A 14,298-nucleotide genomic window follows, 5' to 3' on the forward strand; every position below is an offset into this window, starting at 1 on the left:
AATATTTTGGGCTTACCCCTATCATTCAGTATTCTTATTGAGCTTGGAGGGGTCCTAAAGCGCATACGCTGATTTCAAACTAACTTGAAAGATGTTGAAGTTATCGTGGTCAGGCCTGGAGACTTTCCGTGAAAAGTAAGGTGGGCTAATGATTTGTTTATGATCCTTGACGCTTCTTTGACAATCTTGTTTTCAAAGGAAGTTTTGTTCAAAGTTGAGTTTCAATTTTGTTTTGTGAGATTTTAGATTGTTTAAAGTTGTTCAAGCTAAAATTCTCCGTTCTCACAAAACAGCACATTCAGGCCAAATAAAGGGTTAATGACTGCGTGATTTATTTTATTGTTTGATTGCGCTAGCTGAGACCATCAGTTTAAAAGAGAATCTGTTGGTAAAAAGTCTCTCCTCAGATTTATGTTTCTCCAAGAAACAAGTCTGTTACTGAGGGCTACCCAGCAAACTTCAGCTGCACAGCCACAGGTGTTCCCAAGCCAACATTGTCCTGGACATTTAATGATGGGGACCTCCCATCAGGTGTCAATCAAAACAGTCTTGGTGAAGGATCATTTCTGGAGTTGCCTGACACTACGAAGCAAATGGAAGGCAGCTACAAGTGCACAGCAGAAAATAAAGCTAACTCAAGGACTTCCTCTGCTTATCTTCATGTTTTTGGTAAGGATAGAACAATACATAGTATACTTTAATAAAGATCATCACAGTTATGAATGCAACTCAAGCTGTTTCTGAGAGCTGCAAACATAAACCCTAAAGAAAGTCAGGCTTAAAAGGGATTTGAAACCTTGACCTCTTAAGAGTCGGTTTAGTACTCTCACCATAAAGACAACTGCATTTGTGAACTTGTGCCACATTTGAACCTCACTTATGATCTCCAGCTTCCTAGTATCTTGAATTCCAATAATTTTCTCTTGAATATCTTGTTTAAGGTGGCCGAACACAGTTTTCGTGCGTGCTTTTGCTGATACAATTCAGTGCGCGCACAAGGATTGCAAGAAACAAACATGCCGTGAATAGAGCGATCATTTTATTTACTGAATGCCCGCGCTATCTGAACTATTTTTCCCTATAATTGAACGCAGTGTATTGATGGCTTTAGTCTTTTATTACAAAGATGTTAGAAAAGGTAACGATGCAAAGAACCCAGCAATTCTCAGCTTTTTCTTTGTTACCGAAAGAACCCAGTTAAATGCAGCGCATGCATAGTAAGTCAAAAAATTGTGATTGAATGAAAAATTGCACTCTCGGGAATACGCCTATTTCTCGAGAACCACTCTTTAGAATTTCATGAAATTTGGTAGGAAAATACTTTAGGAAATAAGCAACTGGAGTATTGAAAATAACTGAACTTTAACAAAGGAAATTCTAGATATTCCAGGGAACCTTCAACAAGGGATAATTAAAAATCTCTCTGTTAAATTATTAGCAAAGTGGTGTTAACTTGTGAGAATCGCTACAAGCTTATTGCATGCAAATTATAAAGAAAATCTAATGACTAGATTTTCTACAAATCAACAAAACCGATTTTAAAGACCTGTTTATATTTATTCATGTTGCCATGGCAACGGTACACACGTCAGCTTAACTGTCAAAAAACCAAAGTTTGTGTTGTTAACTTGCTTGCTGCCATTTCTGGCGATCGAGGGATCAAGGGTCGAGTAAAAGGTGAATGAAACACAGGTATCAAAAACTGTGTTCAGCCACCTTAACTCATATCTTGAGACGGGCTCAACTGTATAAACATGTCAACATTTTTACCCATCTCCAGAGGCAAATATTTGTAATGGATGTATATCCATAAACTGCTTATGGCCACAGATTGTGCTGATTGGCGAATCTGAATCAACTCACATGCTTAAATTCTTTTTATGGCGAGTTTGGTACTTGCATTGCCATGTTGAGAAAAAGGTGAATTGTACCTCTTTTCTCAGTAAATTTACATGTAGGGGAGATGAAGCTCAAACTTGGTGAAGATAAATAGAGAATGAAAATATTAAGCACTCCTGATAATAAATACCCCAAAACACCATGTGAACAAAATTGATATAAGCCCATGACTTATCGGAATTTGACTGTTTTCTGTTAAACTTTACTGTTTGCTTGGTGGTGTTTGCCTTTAAAGAAAAACCCAGTGCTGAAGTAAGCCCAAGGCCTTATCCAAAACTTTCAGTAGGAGATGAGCTCAGATTAACTTGTCAAGTCAATGAAGCTACTGTGAAGATCATATGGAAGAAAGACGATGATGCAGTAATCCCGAGAGCACAGATTGATTCACAGTTAGATGGCAAATTGAGCAAACTCTTTATTGAGGGAGTTGTTGAGGGTGATAGTGGTGAATATTCTTGTGAAGCACATAACAGACCAGGTATTGTGGTCCGCTCTTCTGTGAAGATCAATGTCAAGGGTAAGATGACTTTTCCATTTGTTTGGTAGCGGATAATTATCATTTTTATAATATTCAAATTGTTTTTGCATTTTGATTGGTTCTGACTTATGATCTTTTTTGTTTCTTTGTAACATAAAACAAATAGATTCTATGTTGCTGTTCATTTGCTCAGCAATTAATCACAGAAGAGGAAAAAATGTAGTAAAAACATCAGTGATTCACTCACCTATTGGTAAAAGTGAAGAACAGTTGCCAAAGGATATTGTTGGGCGGCTGTCAGCCAACTGTTTGCCGACAGACAGCCAACAATTCTCGTTATGTTTCAGGCCAAAGTGTGGGCCAACTGTCGGCAACCTATCGGTAACCTGTCGGTGGGTCATAAACTGAAATGATACTAAACATTTACTTATCTATTGCTTCTAAAACTACATAGAAAGGGGAAAAGTCAATTTAAAAAGATACCTTGCTCAGCACTTCCGATAGCTACTACGGCTTTTGCCCCGTGGACATGTTTCTGAGGGCCAGTGGGTGTTTGGAATGGTAGAGCAAGATACTGGGAGAAGTCTGGTTTTTTGCATTCCAGATCGCCAGCGAGAGACCTTGGTAACCAGACTAGTGCTCAATGAAGGTGAGAATGGGAAAACCAAAGCCAAACTGCCAGGTTACCTTGACGAGTTCAACTGGAGTAAACTCCATCAAGAGGCATTTGGTGATGATGTTCAACTGGAAAAGTTTTGACTCTGTTTTTGGTCAATTTTTGGTCTACTTAACACAGTCGGTAATGTGTCGGTAAACTGTTAGCCGACAATTGACCAACAGGTTACCGACAGCCAAAAATGGGAGCCATTCTTCATGACTACATGGCTATTACCTTGTGTGCCACTTTTTTTGGTCTTACCACATTTTGATGTCATCTGTGATCAATTAACTGATTCATAACAACATGAAATCTATTTGTTAAAGAGACACAGGCGTATTAGTGGAAAATACAGTACTCGTGAAATTCATATGAAAATACATCTGGAAGCCAAGTGACATATTTTTCATGTGCTCACTAGTGAGGATATTGATGACGTCATTTCCCACTTTTTCAGGGTTGTTTGCCCGAGCAGTCAGTTTGTCTATACAACAAGAAGAAATTTACTCAGTGGCTTGAAGATATCCATTTTATTTTCTCCTGTTGAGAGCAATATTTTACGCACTTACTGTACTGTGCTTGTTTGTAAAATGTTTTTAATACTTAAAATAAATTTCATATATTCATGCCACCGTGTAATATCCTCTATTTATTACTGATCTTGTCCCTACAAATGGTAAAAAATGTTACAGGTAGTCTTTCATTGTCACTGTTGTGGCTTAACTGCTATGACCAGCTGCTGCTAAATTCGGCAGGGTGATGCTGGCAGTACTACTCTACAATACTACAAATCTATAAGTCTACAATAATATTGTATACACTCATAACTGCATATTTGTAAGCTACAGGCTATCTATTAAACAAGGACCCGCGCTATATAAGGAGCGTTGGACTGGGCGAGCAGTCAGTCATTTCACTCTAGACACGGAGCTGTCAACATCTCCGGGTCGCGCGATACGCACGGAGGTCTCATATCTGCTACTAGTGCTGCGCACAGTGCTTACAAGACTAATAAAGGCTGTCATTCCGTAACTATTTTTTGTAAATCGAAATATCTGACGCGTGGAACGAGTCTGTACAATGTTGCGTGGAGCTGAAAATAATGCCAATGGAAAACGGGTGCAGGTAAGTAAATATTTTTTTTCTGTTACATCGATTCTCTCTGTATCGTTTGTTAGCCTCTAGAGCTGTATTTCACGAATGTCTTTGTTACCTTCATACGTAGGTAACTCTTGAGATTGATGAAAGTAAAAAGGACCAGTTTTTTCGTCTCCTTCAAGAAATTCCAGAGGTGGCCTGCGAAGTTGTGTCCGTACGAAGCATCCAAAGTGGAAACGATTAGTAGACTACAGTTCTAACGCACCATTTACAACTTATAACTTATTATTTACAACCTTCACAAACTCGGCTTCTCGAAGATTGCAGGAAAGACTTCAGCCAGCGACAAAAAGCAGAAAAACTGTTTGCTAATAATTTGACCGTTTTGATGGAGCAACAGTTTTCGAATTGCGCGCCTTTTCTCAGTGATAACAAATGGAACTTGATTCCTCGGTGTCGAAGGTTACATCATCCTGCTTCCGGCGACACCTTAAACATTCAATGTGGATTTGTATCCGTTCATGTATTTTTATTAGAGTAGTGGGAATCTCTGCTCGGGCGGAATTGTTTATAGCAAGGGAAAAGCTTCCAAATTTTTGGTTTAGTTTCCCAAAGATTATGACATGGTCTCCAGTTGTCATAGAGTTGTACCATTGATATGTATCACATAAACTACATATGATCAAGTGGATATTTCCAGGACTGATATGCAATCTTGAACAATTCCCTTCATGTAAGTTGATTTCCCTGTAACAATTTGGGATTATCATAAGAGGTTGTGTGTATGACTCATTGTACTTACCCTTGAGTTGCCCCTGTTCACTTCCATCCGAATTTTTATTCTAAACTTTTTTTTTTCTACAGCGAGGAAGCGCTTTGCCGTACCAATCGATGAAGAACCACTACGGCCATCACCTGTTCGTCTCTTTCCTCGAAAAAACGACGAGGCCGTTGCTATTTTCGCCAACAATGAGTCCAGCATAGCTGCGCCGCCCCAAGTTCCAGAGTCAACCTGTGACTTCTGTCTCCGAGCTCCGTGCATCACATCTTCTGAATTCAAACCAAACGGAAGATGTGATGCACGCATAACCAACCACACAAAAAGACGAAAAGACTATAAGTGGTATTGGAAGACCCTCAAGGACAACGGGCTTTGGGACAACCCAACGTATCTGGAAAAAAAAACAACTGGGTTGCCTTATTGACGACGTTAGAGAGGTTATGCCACATTGCGTGATAAAGGACGTTCGTGATAGGTGGCCTAACCCCCCTAACGTCCCCTATCAAGGGCATCGTCGCTCGTGAGAAGCGACATTAGCAAGCAAGCTCTTTCTTGTGCGCGTCAGTTTCATCATGGATAGACCTCACTTTTCGCTTCCAGCCCAATAAATCAACGCAGTTTAACAGTTAGTTGACATGGTGAACCTTTTTTGTTTTTCAGTACAGTGTCAACAACTTCTGCAAGAGTACTTCTCTTTTTCTTGATACACAGTTTTGCACGGCATCTAAAACTACAGCATTCTAATTTTACACTCGTCAGCCTTCAAGCAACGGACTGAGTTACAATGAATTATAAAAAGTTGTCCATATGCCATCCTTGAACTCGTAGGTTTTATCTGACAGTACCCTGTGTGGGGCAATTCTGTCCGGTTGGCGACTGGTCTGATAGTACTGTTCAGATGCGGCTTCACGCAGCACATTCTCATTCTAACAAATTGAAATAGAACAGGAAAATAATACATACCACAGCAACCAAGGACAGGTCATGTACTTCATATGCAACTGTCCATTGCTGCTTTCTTCAGTTAGCTTTAATTTCTATTTTTCAATAAAGGGAGCTAACCTGGGGTGGGGGGGGGGGGGTGGGGGGACTCCCATGTAAAAAGGATGGGGGTGCTCATCATACCTTTTTGGGGTTAAAATAGTAGTTTCGGTTCATCTTAGGGTGTTCAGCCTCAAAAGGTCCACATCGGGAACTTTTGCACTACCTTTTAGGTTAATGAGCCAAAAAAAATTTGACAGGACACAATGTGTTGTCTTACAATTGGTACTTCTTGAGGGTGAAAAGAATTGCAAGCCACGCCCACGACATAGGGTCTTGGTAACTGTTAGGGTTTCTTTTTATGCAAAATTTTCGGCTAGCACTCCTGACCTTTTCATATGGGAATCGCCCCCCCCCCCCCCCACCAGAAAGTTGATGGTAAAGATAATGATAATAATTTGAATAATAGTTATAATTAACAATTACTGGTCTATAGTGCAATATTAAAGTGAAAACGATAAGTGTCCTTGTGTGGACGTTCGTTATCCTCTGTCTATGTTTTTCCACTTTTTGTGAAGATACATGAATACAAATAAAAGTGTTGTGGTACATACCCAGTCAAGAACTGCAAGCTGCATTCTCATTTCATACGTGTCTTTACGACTGAAATGGATGCGCTTCTGTGCATAAATAAGCATCACCATATGCAGTGATTCTATCCAGAAAGTATCTCGGCACTACAGTAAATAGAGGTAATAAGTTCAAAGTTATGCCATTGAAGAAAGCTTTTGTATTGTAAATAAAACATGTATAGAGCCAATCTCTCTTTCTTAGATGGGAGTAATGTTGCTGCCTACTCGTGGACTTTCCACATTCAGTATGAAATGTAGTGGTTATTTGTAGATCTGTGAAGTAAAGATACAATTCCATACCATAGATATTGATGTATGAATTATTATTACCAAGGCATAGTCTTCAGCAAATTTGTAGATGTTGGTACCCACTATAGCCTTCCGGTATGCTGCAATAGCCTGCTCAGTAACAAGAGGTTTTTCGCTGCATACATAGCCTTCTTGACGACACCGAGACTCCTGATGGCAATTTGAATGATCCCCCTATACCACACAGATAAAATGAATAGAAGAACCATTCAATCATCTATACAATTTTTAGTATGTAGAGTCATGGATTCTGAATCAGTAACTTGTACAACCTTGCTAATGACAAGGTGTAAAGGGCTCACCTGTGGGGTGAGGGTAATAGAAACTCACATTGTCACAACAGCCACTAACCACTCATATCTACTTGTGTCCTTGGAAATAATCTCTTGTTGTCAGAAAATTAAGATAACAATTCAAATGTACAAGTTCCTAGTGAACCCTTTTACCTGGTAATGGTCTACAATGTTTACTATGTATCGCCTCAGCTCATCAGCATCACCATTGCAATTCTTCATTGCATAATAGATATGCGTCTTCGTGCACCTCACTGTCAAAACAATGGCATTTTTAGAAGGTTTTTTAACTTCAAGTAACGGTACTGTAATTCATAGGATTTGCACCACACAATTTAAGCAAAGATGAATATGACATATAAACAAGCCACTTCGAATGCAAAGAGGGCCTTTGCAGAGCTTATGTTAGTTTCAGTTTGTATCCTACAATGGAGAATTACCTTTGTCAGACAACTCTGCAAACCATGATCTCTCTGAGTCCCTAACAAGCCCACTGGCAACCTTTTTGATGGCCTTCTTGACACCCTTCCCACCTTTATTAAGGAAAAGGAAAACAAGAACTACCATTCCTTATCACAGAGACTAAAACAGACCATAGCTACTAGCTTGATGCTGATTACAAGCTAATCCTTACTAGTGAAACCTAGTAATTTGGTTGGTGACCTACCATGCCAACTGTCATATGAGTTCCTAATCCCTTTGGTTGCAAACCACTGCCTCAATGCCGGCACATAGTCATGTGCAACTTCACCAACACGATGACCTACAGGTGTTGCAAGGGTCAATACAAGAGTTTAGCAAAGAAACATAGGTTTTTAGACTTCATAAAACACACAGATTATACATGTGTGAAACAAGTAGTATTTGCATAATATTCATGAAACATTATTCATAAGAAACCAGTGCGAGAAACCCTCCTTTCTATGTGTGACAAACACCTGTTCAAAATAAATATAGTCTTCCAACATCTTGGAGTCACAATATTTTTGGGATAAATCCTGGCAAGAAATATAGGTACTGTGATCACTTACGAAAAGCCAGTCATATCCTGCATCTAATTATGAAGTGCTTATCATTTATGAGAAGAGTGCACTATCAAATCAACATTACAACTTACCAAGAGCTGTTAGAGAATCTATCACTGCTTTAGTCATGGGTACTTCTCGAGATGCCGCAGACGGCATATCTTCTTTATCCCAATTTAGGCAATAAATAACTTTCTTGTTTCTGAAAAAAAAAAATTAAGAGAATTATCAACAATACCACATGTTAGGTTGTATTCAAGCAGAGATGGTTATAGTTCAAAGTCCCCACCGATAAGATAAAGCAGAAACTGTGGTGTGCTGCGCAGCTCGGCTGGAATCATGTCTAGCATCTGTTATGATGATCTAAATTTATGAAGAAGGAAACAAAATTCCATGAAATTTAATTGAATCAATAGTTCACAAACAAAACAAAAAAGTGCAGAAATTCCTGGAAAGGCTGCATCATGCCTTGGAAACATACATCTCCTTGGAGAAGATATTGCGCATCCTGCTGTGCTTCCGACCTAGCTTCCTGTAATTTTATCTCATACCAGGCTTTCACAGCATTCTTGTATCCTAAAGAAGTGTATACTGGAAAGAGGGAAAAAGAACAACTGAAGTATGTTCACAAGAGAAAAATAAGCTGCATAACTGGTTCCCTCATGGCAAGGAAGAAGACAATGAAAAGAAATAAACTCTATGACACTTTTTCTAGAAATTGCATGATCACTGATGAGTATAGGGAATTTTTGTGTAGTACACCAACTAAAGTATAACAATACTGCTATTGTCAGAGAGGATTATTGTATTTCAGAGAAATTGTAATACCGGTAGTAATGTATCTCTCGTCCACATTTCCGATGTGAGCTGCCTTACAAGCACTGACATACTGGGTCTCGGTAAGGCCAGAACTGATAAATCCATGTAAAACCCTACACAAAAATGACAACAGTGTTAGCTTACACAAATGTCAAGTTCAAAATTTTCGGAAATTCAAATATAAAAAATTACTTATACTTTTACCTCAAATTGGCTGTGTACTTTCCGCCGATGATACTGCTGGAATTCCATCGAAGGGAATGACCGGCCACGCAGCCCACGCTGACGAGCGCCACATGTCCATGCTTTATCGCATCGAACGATGGCAACTCTAGAGGATAGCCACATAAGGGACACCTTCCGCCATATTGTGCCATTGTAGACATGAGGTTTCGCACCGCATCGTTGGATGAAAGAAAATAGTCTTCGTTCTCCGTACTTTGGGTGTGGATATCGAACTTTCCGGTTGTATTTTCACCGTAACCCAAAATATACGGATCAGAGATATCCGTTTGCGTTTGTGCATCTATTTTTTGCGAACACGAAGGAAAAGGTTGTGGCGAAGGTTGTAGCGAAGGTTGTGGCGAAGGCTGTTGTATCGTAGACAAAAACAAAGATTGACTGGCTGTGATTACCATCTGACTTCGTTCGAACTCTTCGAATGAGCTCAGCAATCGTTCCATCATCAAAAGGTTACCCATTGGTGTACGACTGGTTATACGTAAGGCACTTTTAACACGTTGAATTTTAGCTTTCAATCCCTCCAAACGCTCCTCCATACCCGCTTCAACCTCAAGCTGTATGCTGTACCTAATCCGTTGTGCACGAGGAGGCATTAGTTTGGGCTTCTTGGAGAAAGATTCCGCCATGAAAAATCCAAAGCACCGAAAAATAGTTGATAAGATAAAATAGCGCCTAAGAAGCAAAGACAATGCGTGCAAACTAGCTCGATTCAAAGTGGAAGTTGTGGCACCACCGCACGACAGCTTCCGCCATGAACCGAACCGTCATTCCCAAAAACGCATATATTACATCATGCCCTTTTTTTGAGCATGCCAAATATTGCATAGAAGATGACATAGGCATATTGAAGGCTCAACAAAGCAACGAATCGTCTGCGAGGAGTCTGTGAGCGGGTGCGTATGTTCAGGGATTGACAGGGACGGTTACAGGCGGGAAATTCAAATTTCCTTCGCTAAATTCTTCAATTAACGTTAGAAGGATCAGGATTTTACTACATTTCTGACTTAAATTCACAATTTGGGTGGTTCTACACTCGCATTAAGTTCTTAATGTGTAGGTTTTTATTTGTTCCATTGCAGAGTGGGTTTACCACATCTTCCTCACTGAGTCCGCCATCTTTGATTAGGACTACGAACAAAGATTGCGTGACAAAGAGGGGGAGGAGCTATGCCTTTTATAGCGCGGGTCCTTGTTTAAAGGCACAACACTTCAAAGTAACTTAGCAGTATATGTGACAGATGGACTAAATTTAACTGCTTACAATTTGGGAATATGTGGAGGCTGCAATGGTGCCTCATGGTGACCAAATTAGACATCCCGGTCCTCCAGGTTGGGTGTTGGGCATAGCGCTGACAAACCTACCCCATAAAAAGCTAATTGTTACAGAAACCTACACCAGAGACCATTAAGCTGCAGCAGCAGAAACAACACAATCCAAGCAACTGGACCAATGACAAGTGTTGAATTGGCCAAACCCAGTTGAAAGCCAACATCTTAAGTGCAGAACTTCTGTTTTCAAAAGAGAAGATCAGAGTTGGCTGCTGGAATGTATGCACCATGTATCAGACTAACAAGCTCGCTCAAGTCGTAATGGAGATGGACAGGTACAGAATAGACATCATTGGGATAAGTTGAAGGAAGATGGACAGGACCAGGGATGATAAAAGAAAGAAAGATCTGGGCACAAGGTGATATGCTCGGTATGAAAGGACAACCAACATGCAGAAGGGGTGGCGAGCATCATGTCAGACAAAGCAGCAAAGGCATTGACAGAGTGGTAGCCATTTAGGGAAAGACTTGTCATGGCTATATTTGACTCCAGGTACACCAAACTCACTATCATGACGTCCTCGCACCCAAAGAAGATGCTGAGGAAGAGAAGAAAGATGTTTTCTATGATGAGCTACAGCAAGTCAATCAAGAGGTACAGTCACATGATGTGCTTTTCGTAATTGAGGATTTCAACACTCATGTTGGGAATGACAGTAAACGCCATGATAAGATTATGGGGAAGAATGGGTGTGGTAACATCAACCGCAACAGAAGCAGATGTGTGTGAGAAGAATATAATTTGGCCATTTGAGGAAGTCTATTGGAGCGCAAAGAGATTGGCAAGATGGCTTGGTCATCCCCAGATGGCAAGACGCACACCCAGATAGATCACATTATCATTAGCAGCAAATGGAAGAACTCGCTTTAACACAAGGAGGTACAAAGAGGAGTAGATGTCTGGAGTGACCACTGGTTGCTGATGGCAACACTGACCATCAACCTGCACAAAACTAAGTTCCAGAGACCAAGACAACCTCTAAGCTTGAACTCAGAAACTGCCTCCAAGCCCTCAAGGAAGAAGTGGTGGAACCTGACCTCTGCACTTTTCGCTATTGGACAGTGAGAGAAGCAGGAGAGAAGTTCCTGTGATTCAGAAGGAAGAAAGAAGACTGGATTCAGGAAGGAACATGGGACAAGATGTCAGAAAGAAAGGGGATGAAGGAAAAGATAGATTCTACAACGTCAGAGAGAGTGAAAGATTGCTACAGAAGGAAATACCAAGACCTGGACTATGAGGTGAAGAAGATGGCCAAGAGGGACAAGAAGGACTACATTGAAAATCTGGCTGAGAAAGCAGAAGTGGTTACAGCATGGCAAGAACTGAATATGCTTTATACCATCGTGAAGATACTCAGAGTTGGATATAACAGTGGAAACATGCCTGTGAAGGATGAAACAGCAGAGTTTTGTCTCGAGTAGAAGACAATCTAAAGAGATGGCATGAGCATTTCCATGGTGTCTAACCCTAACCCTAACCTCAATTGTCCTAAACCTAAAAACACAGGCCCAACATCCGAAGATGCTCAAGACATGGACATAAACATTGAGCTGCAGTCAATCCAGGAAATCAAGGCCATCAGAGAGATGAAGAATGACAAAGCACCTGGATCATGGAGTAGTCGACATCACCACTGAACTACTAAACACAGTAGAATTTCTAATGCCCACCATCCTGCTGAAGATTTTCCACGAAAATTGATTTCCAAGAATATGCCTGAAGACTCTAAGACTGCCTTGATGGTGAAGCTGGTGAAAAAGGGAGACCTATCTAATTGTAACAACTGGAGGGGTATAACACTCTTGAGTCCTACAAGCAAAGAAGAATGAAAAAGAACATGCAAAGGAAATTCTTGCAGTGACCACATCTTAATGCTCAGGCAGATCTTGGAATAGGTATGAAAATGGACAGCACATAACAAAGAAACAAAAAAAGAGTGTTAATGACATCTATGCCAACTTCATAGACTTTGAAAAAGCGTTTGACAGTATTCACAGAGAAATGCTATAGCACATCCTACGACACAAGTTGGCACAGACTTCGCTCATCGAAACAGGTATCAATCAAGGATGCATACTCTCCTTATTCCAATGAAGCAAAAGATGACAGGGGCGTCTGATGGACTTTCTCAGACATGCTCGATGACCATTATGCAGATGACATTTTTCCTCCTAGCCTACCACCACAGCAACATGGGGGCCATGGCCATGGAGCTATCATCCACAGCTGCTATGCCTGAGCTCGGGTGGGTGGGTTGGTGTGTGCGTGTGATGATGCCTGGGACATCCAGAGGCCTCCACATTTGCTCACATTTAGGGTGTTCCTGGGTTAGCGCTAATCAGCTTTTGAACAACCAAGGTCAGATTGAGAGTGACACTGTGATTGTCTTAACCAAGAACTCAATGCAATGACCCTGGTCAGGGCTTGAACCTGGACTGCTTGGGCCCAAGTCCAGTGTGCCAACGTTAGGCCACTGTTCCTCACACCTGACCTCCACGGAGGTCTGTTGGCATCCCTAATTAACACCTTACGAACGAATTCATCCACACATGATAGAAACAAGTCATACCAGCAAGCAGTACTGGCGTCAATGTCATTGTCAACAAATACAGTGTCCCAAGGGAGGTACCGCAGCGCTGACTTTAAGCCAGACAGGTCAGCTTTCTTTAGGTTGTAAACGGACCGACGCGATTTCTTTAAGCAGGTAACCTTGGTAAAAAAGGAAAAGTTAACCATAAAATGATCAGAGCTGAGGTCCTCGTGAACGCTAACATCGATTATTTCAAAATTTTTTACCGTGATTATCTTATTTTTTAATGAGTTTAGAGTAATCTTTATCTAGCTGGACAATCATACAATGATACACTAAGGCAGCTTATATTAAGGAATCTTGTATTCTGTTTTAAGCTGTCCTCAAATTCATTGGATTGACTTGTTCAATGTAGTGTAATTTAGAATTTGTATTAAAGATTAAAGGTTAAAGATTAAAGATAAACAACACTAAATTAGAAAACTACCAAACGGAAGTTTTGTATAGTCATGCTAAATGTTCCCTACCCAGGTTCTATTGCCAAGCTGGCTCTGGAGTGGTATTATATTGTGGGACCTGTGCTTGGTTGCATTGTCATATTTACTGTTGGCTGGTACATATGCAAACGTCGAAGGACAGGTGAAAAGATTTTGCTCAAACTTTGAGCAATAGGTGCAAAAAATATTTACTAAAAATCCACTCACAGCACGGTAACTTTTTGAATACTATTTAAAACATCTCACTGTAATTCATTTTTGTAAGTGACTCCACAATTAAATCCCCAAGCATTCTCTAGAAAGTTAATGTCAAACCTCGTAAGAAGGCTTAACACATGAGTTATTGTGTTTTCAACTAATGCAAAACGTCAGTTCTCATTGAAATATGGATCACTTCGAGTTCAATTTTCTCTTGCGGGGTCAGCTTAAGAGCTTAAGTCTCAATAAGTTCTTCTTACCTTTAATCAAAGTATTACCATGCTATGAGGATTTTTTGGTAACTTTATTTTTGCCATTATTGCTCGAATTTTCTGAGGAAATCATCTTAAAAGTGTTTATCTTAGTCCTCCGTTTTGCTGTGCTAGTCTTGCTAAGAGATTTTGTTTTAAAGAAGAAATAATCCACTTTGGCTCTCTTCTCTACCAATAAGTCACAGATTCATAAGAAATTTAGTTTCAGTGCCATGTAAAACACTTCAGTTGAACTGCTCAGCCCAAGACATAAAT

General features: G+C 40.2%; 2 protein-coding genes across 2 annotated transcripts in view; one reads left to right on the forward strand and one right to left on the reverse strand.

Annotated features, from left to right (window-relative positions):
- The window catches only part of LOC149101072 (fibroblast growth factor receptor 1-A-like), a 55,119-nt gene that overhangs the window by 18,489 nt on the left and 22,332 nt on the right, over positions 1-14,298 (forward strand). Inside the window, exons 10-12 of the mRNA XM_089276222.1 lie at positions 397-669; positions 2,135-2,416; positions 13,608-13,715. Coding sequence (XP_089132348.1) covers positions 397-669; positions 2,135-2,416; positions 13,608-13,715 — 663 coding nt within the window. The remainder of the gene's footprint in view (positions 1-396; positions 670-2,134; positions 2,417-13,607; positions 13,716-14,298) is intronic.
- Positions 3,551-9,947, reverse strand: LOC149101073 (uncharacterized). The gene is made up of 11 exons (XM_089276223.1): positions 9,178-9,947; positions 8,983-9,086; positions 8,636-8,745; positions 8,444-8,517; positions 8,247-8,356; positions 7,797-7,892; positions 7,570-7,662; positions 7,283-7,383; positions 6,858-7,010; positions 6,510-6,632; positions 3,551-5,840 (listed from the first exon to the last, which is right to left on the reverse strand). Exons 1-11 carry the CDS (start codon positions 9,840-9,842, stop codon positions 5,694-5,696), a joined length of 1,776 nt encoding a protein of 591 aa, XP_089132349.1. The 5' UTR covers positions 9,843-9,947; the 3' UTR covers positions 3,551-5,693.

The sequence above is a fragment of the Orbicella faveolata genome, unplaced genomic scaffold (genome assembly GCF_042242905.1).
Source record: "Orbicella faveolata isolate gen_17 unplaced genomic scaffold, um_ofav_v1 contig_4, whole genome shotgun sequence".
NCBI classification, from domain to species: Eukaryota; Metazoa; Cnidaria; class Anthozoa; order Scleractinia; family Merulinidae; genus Orbicella; species Orbicella faveolata.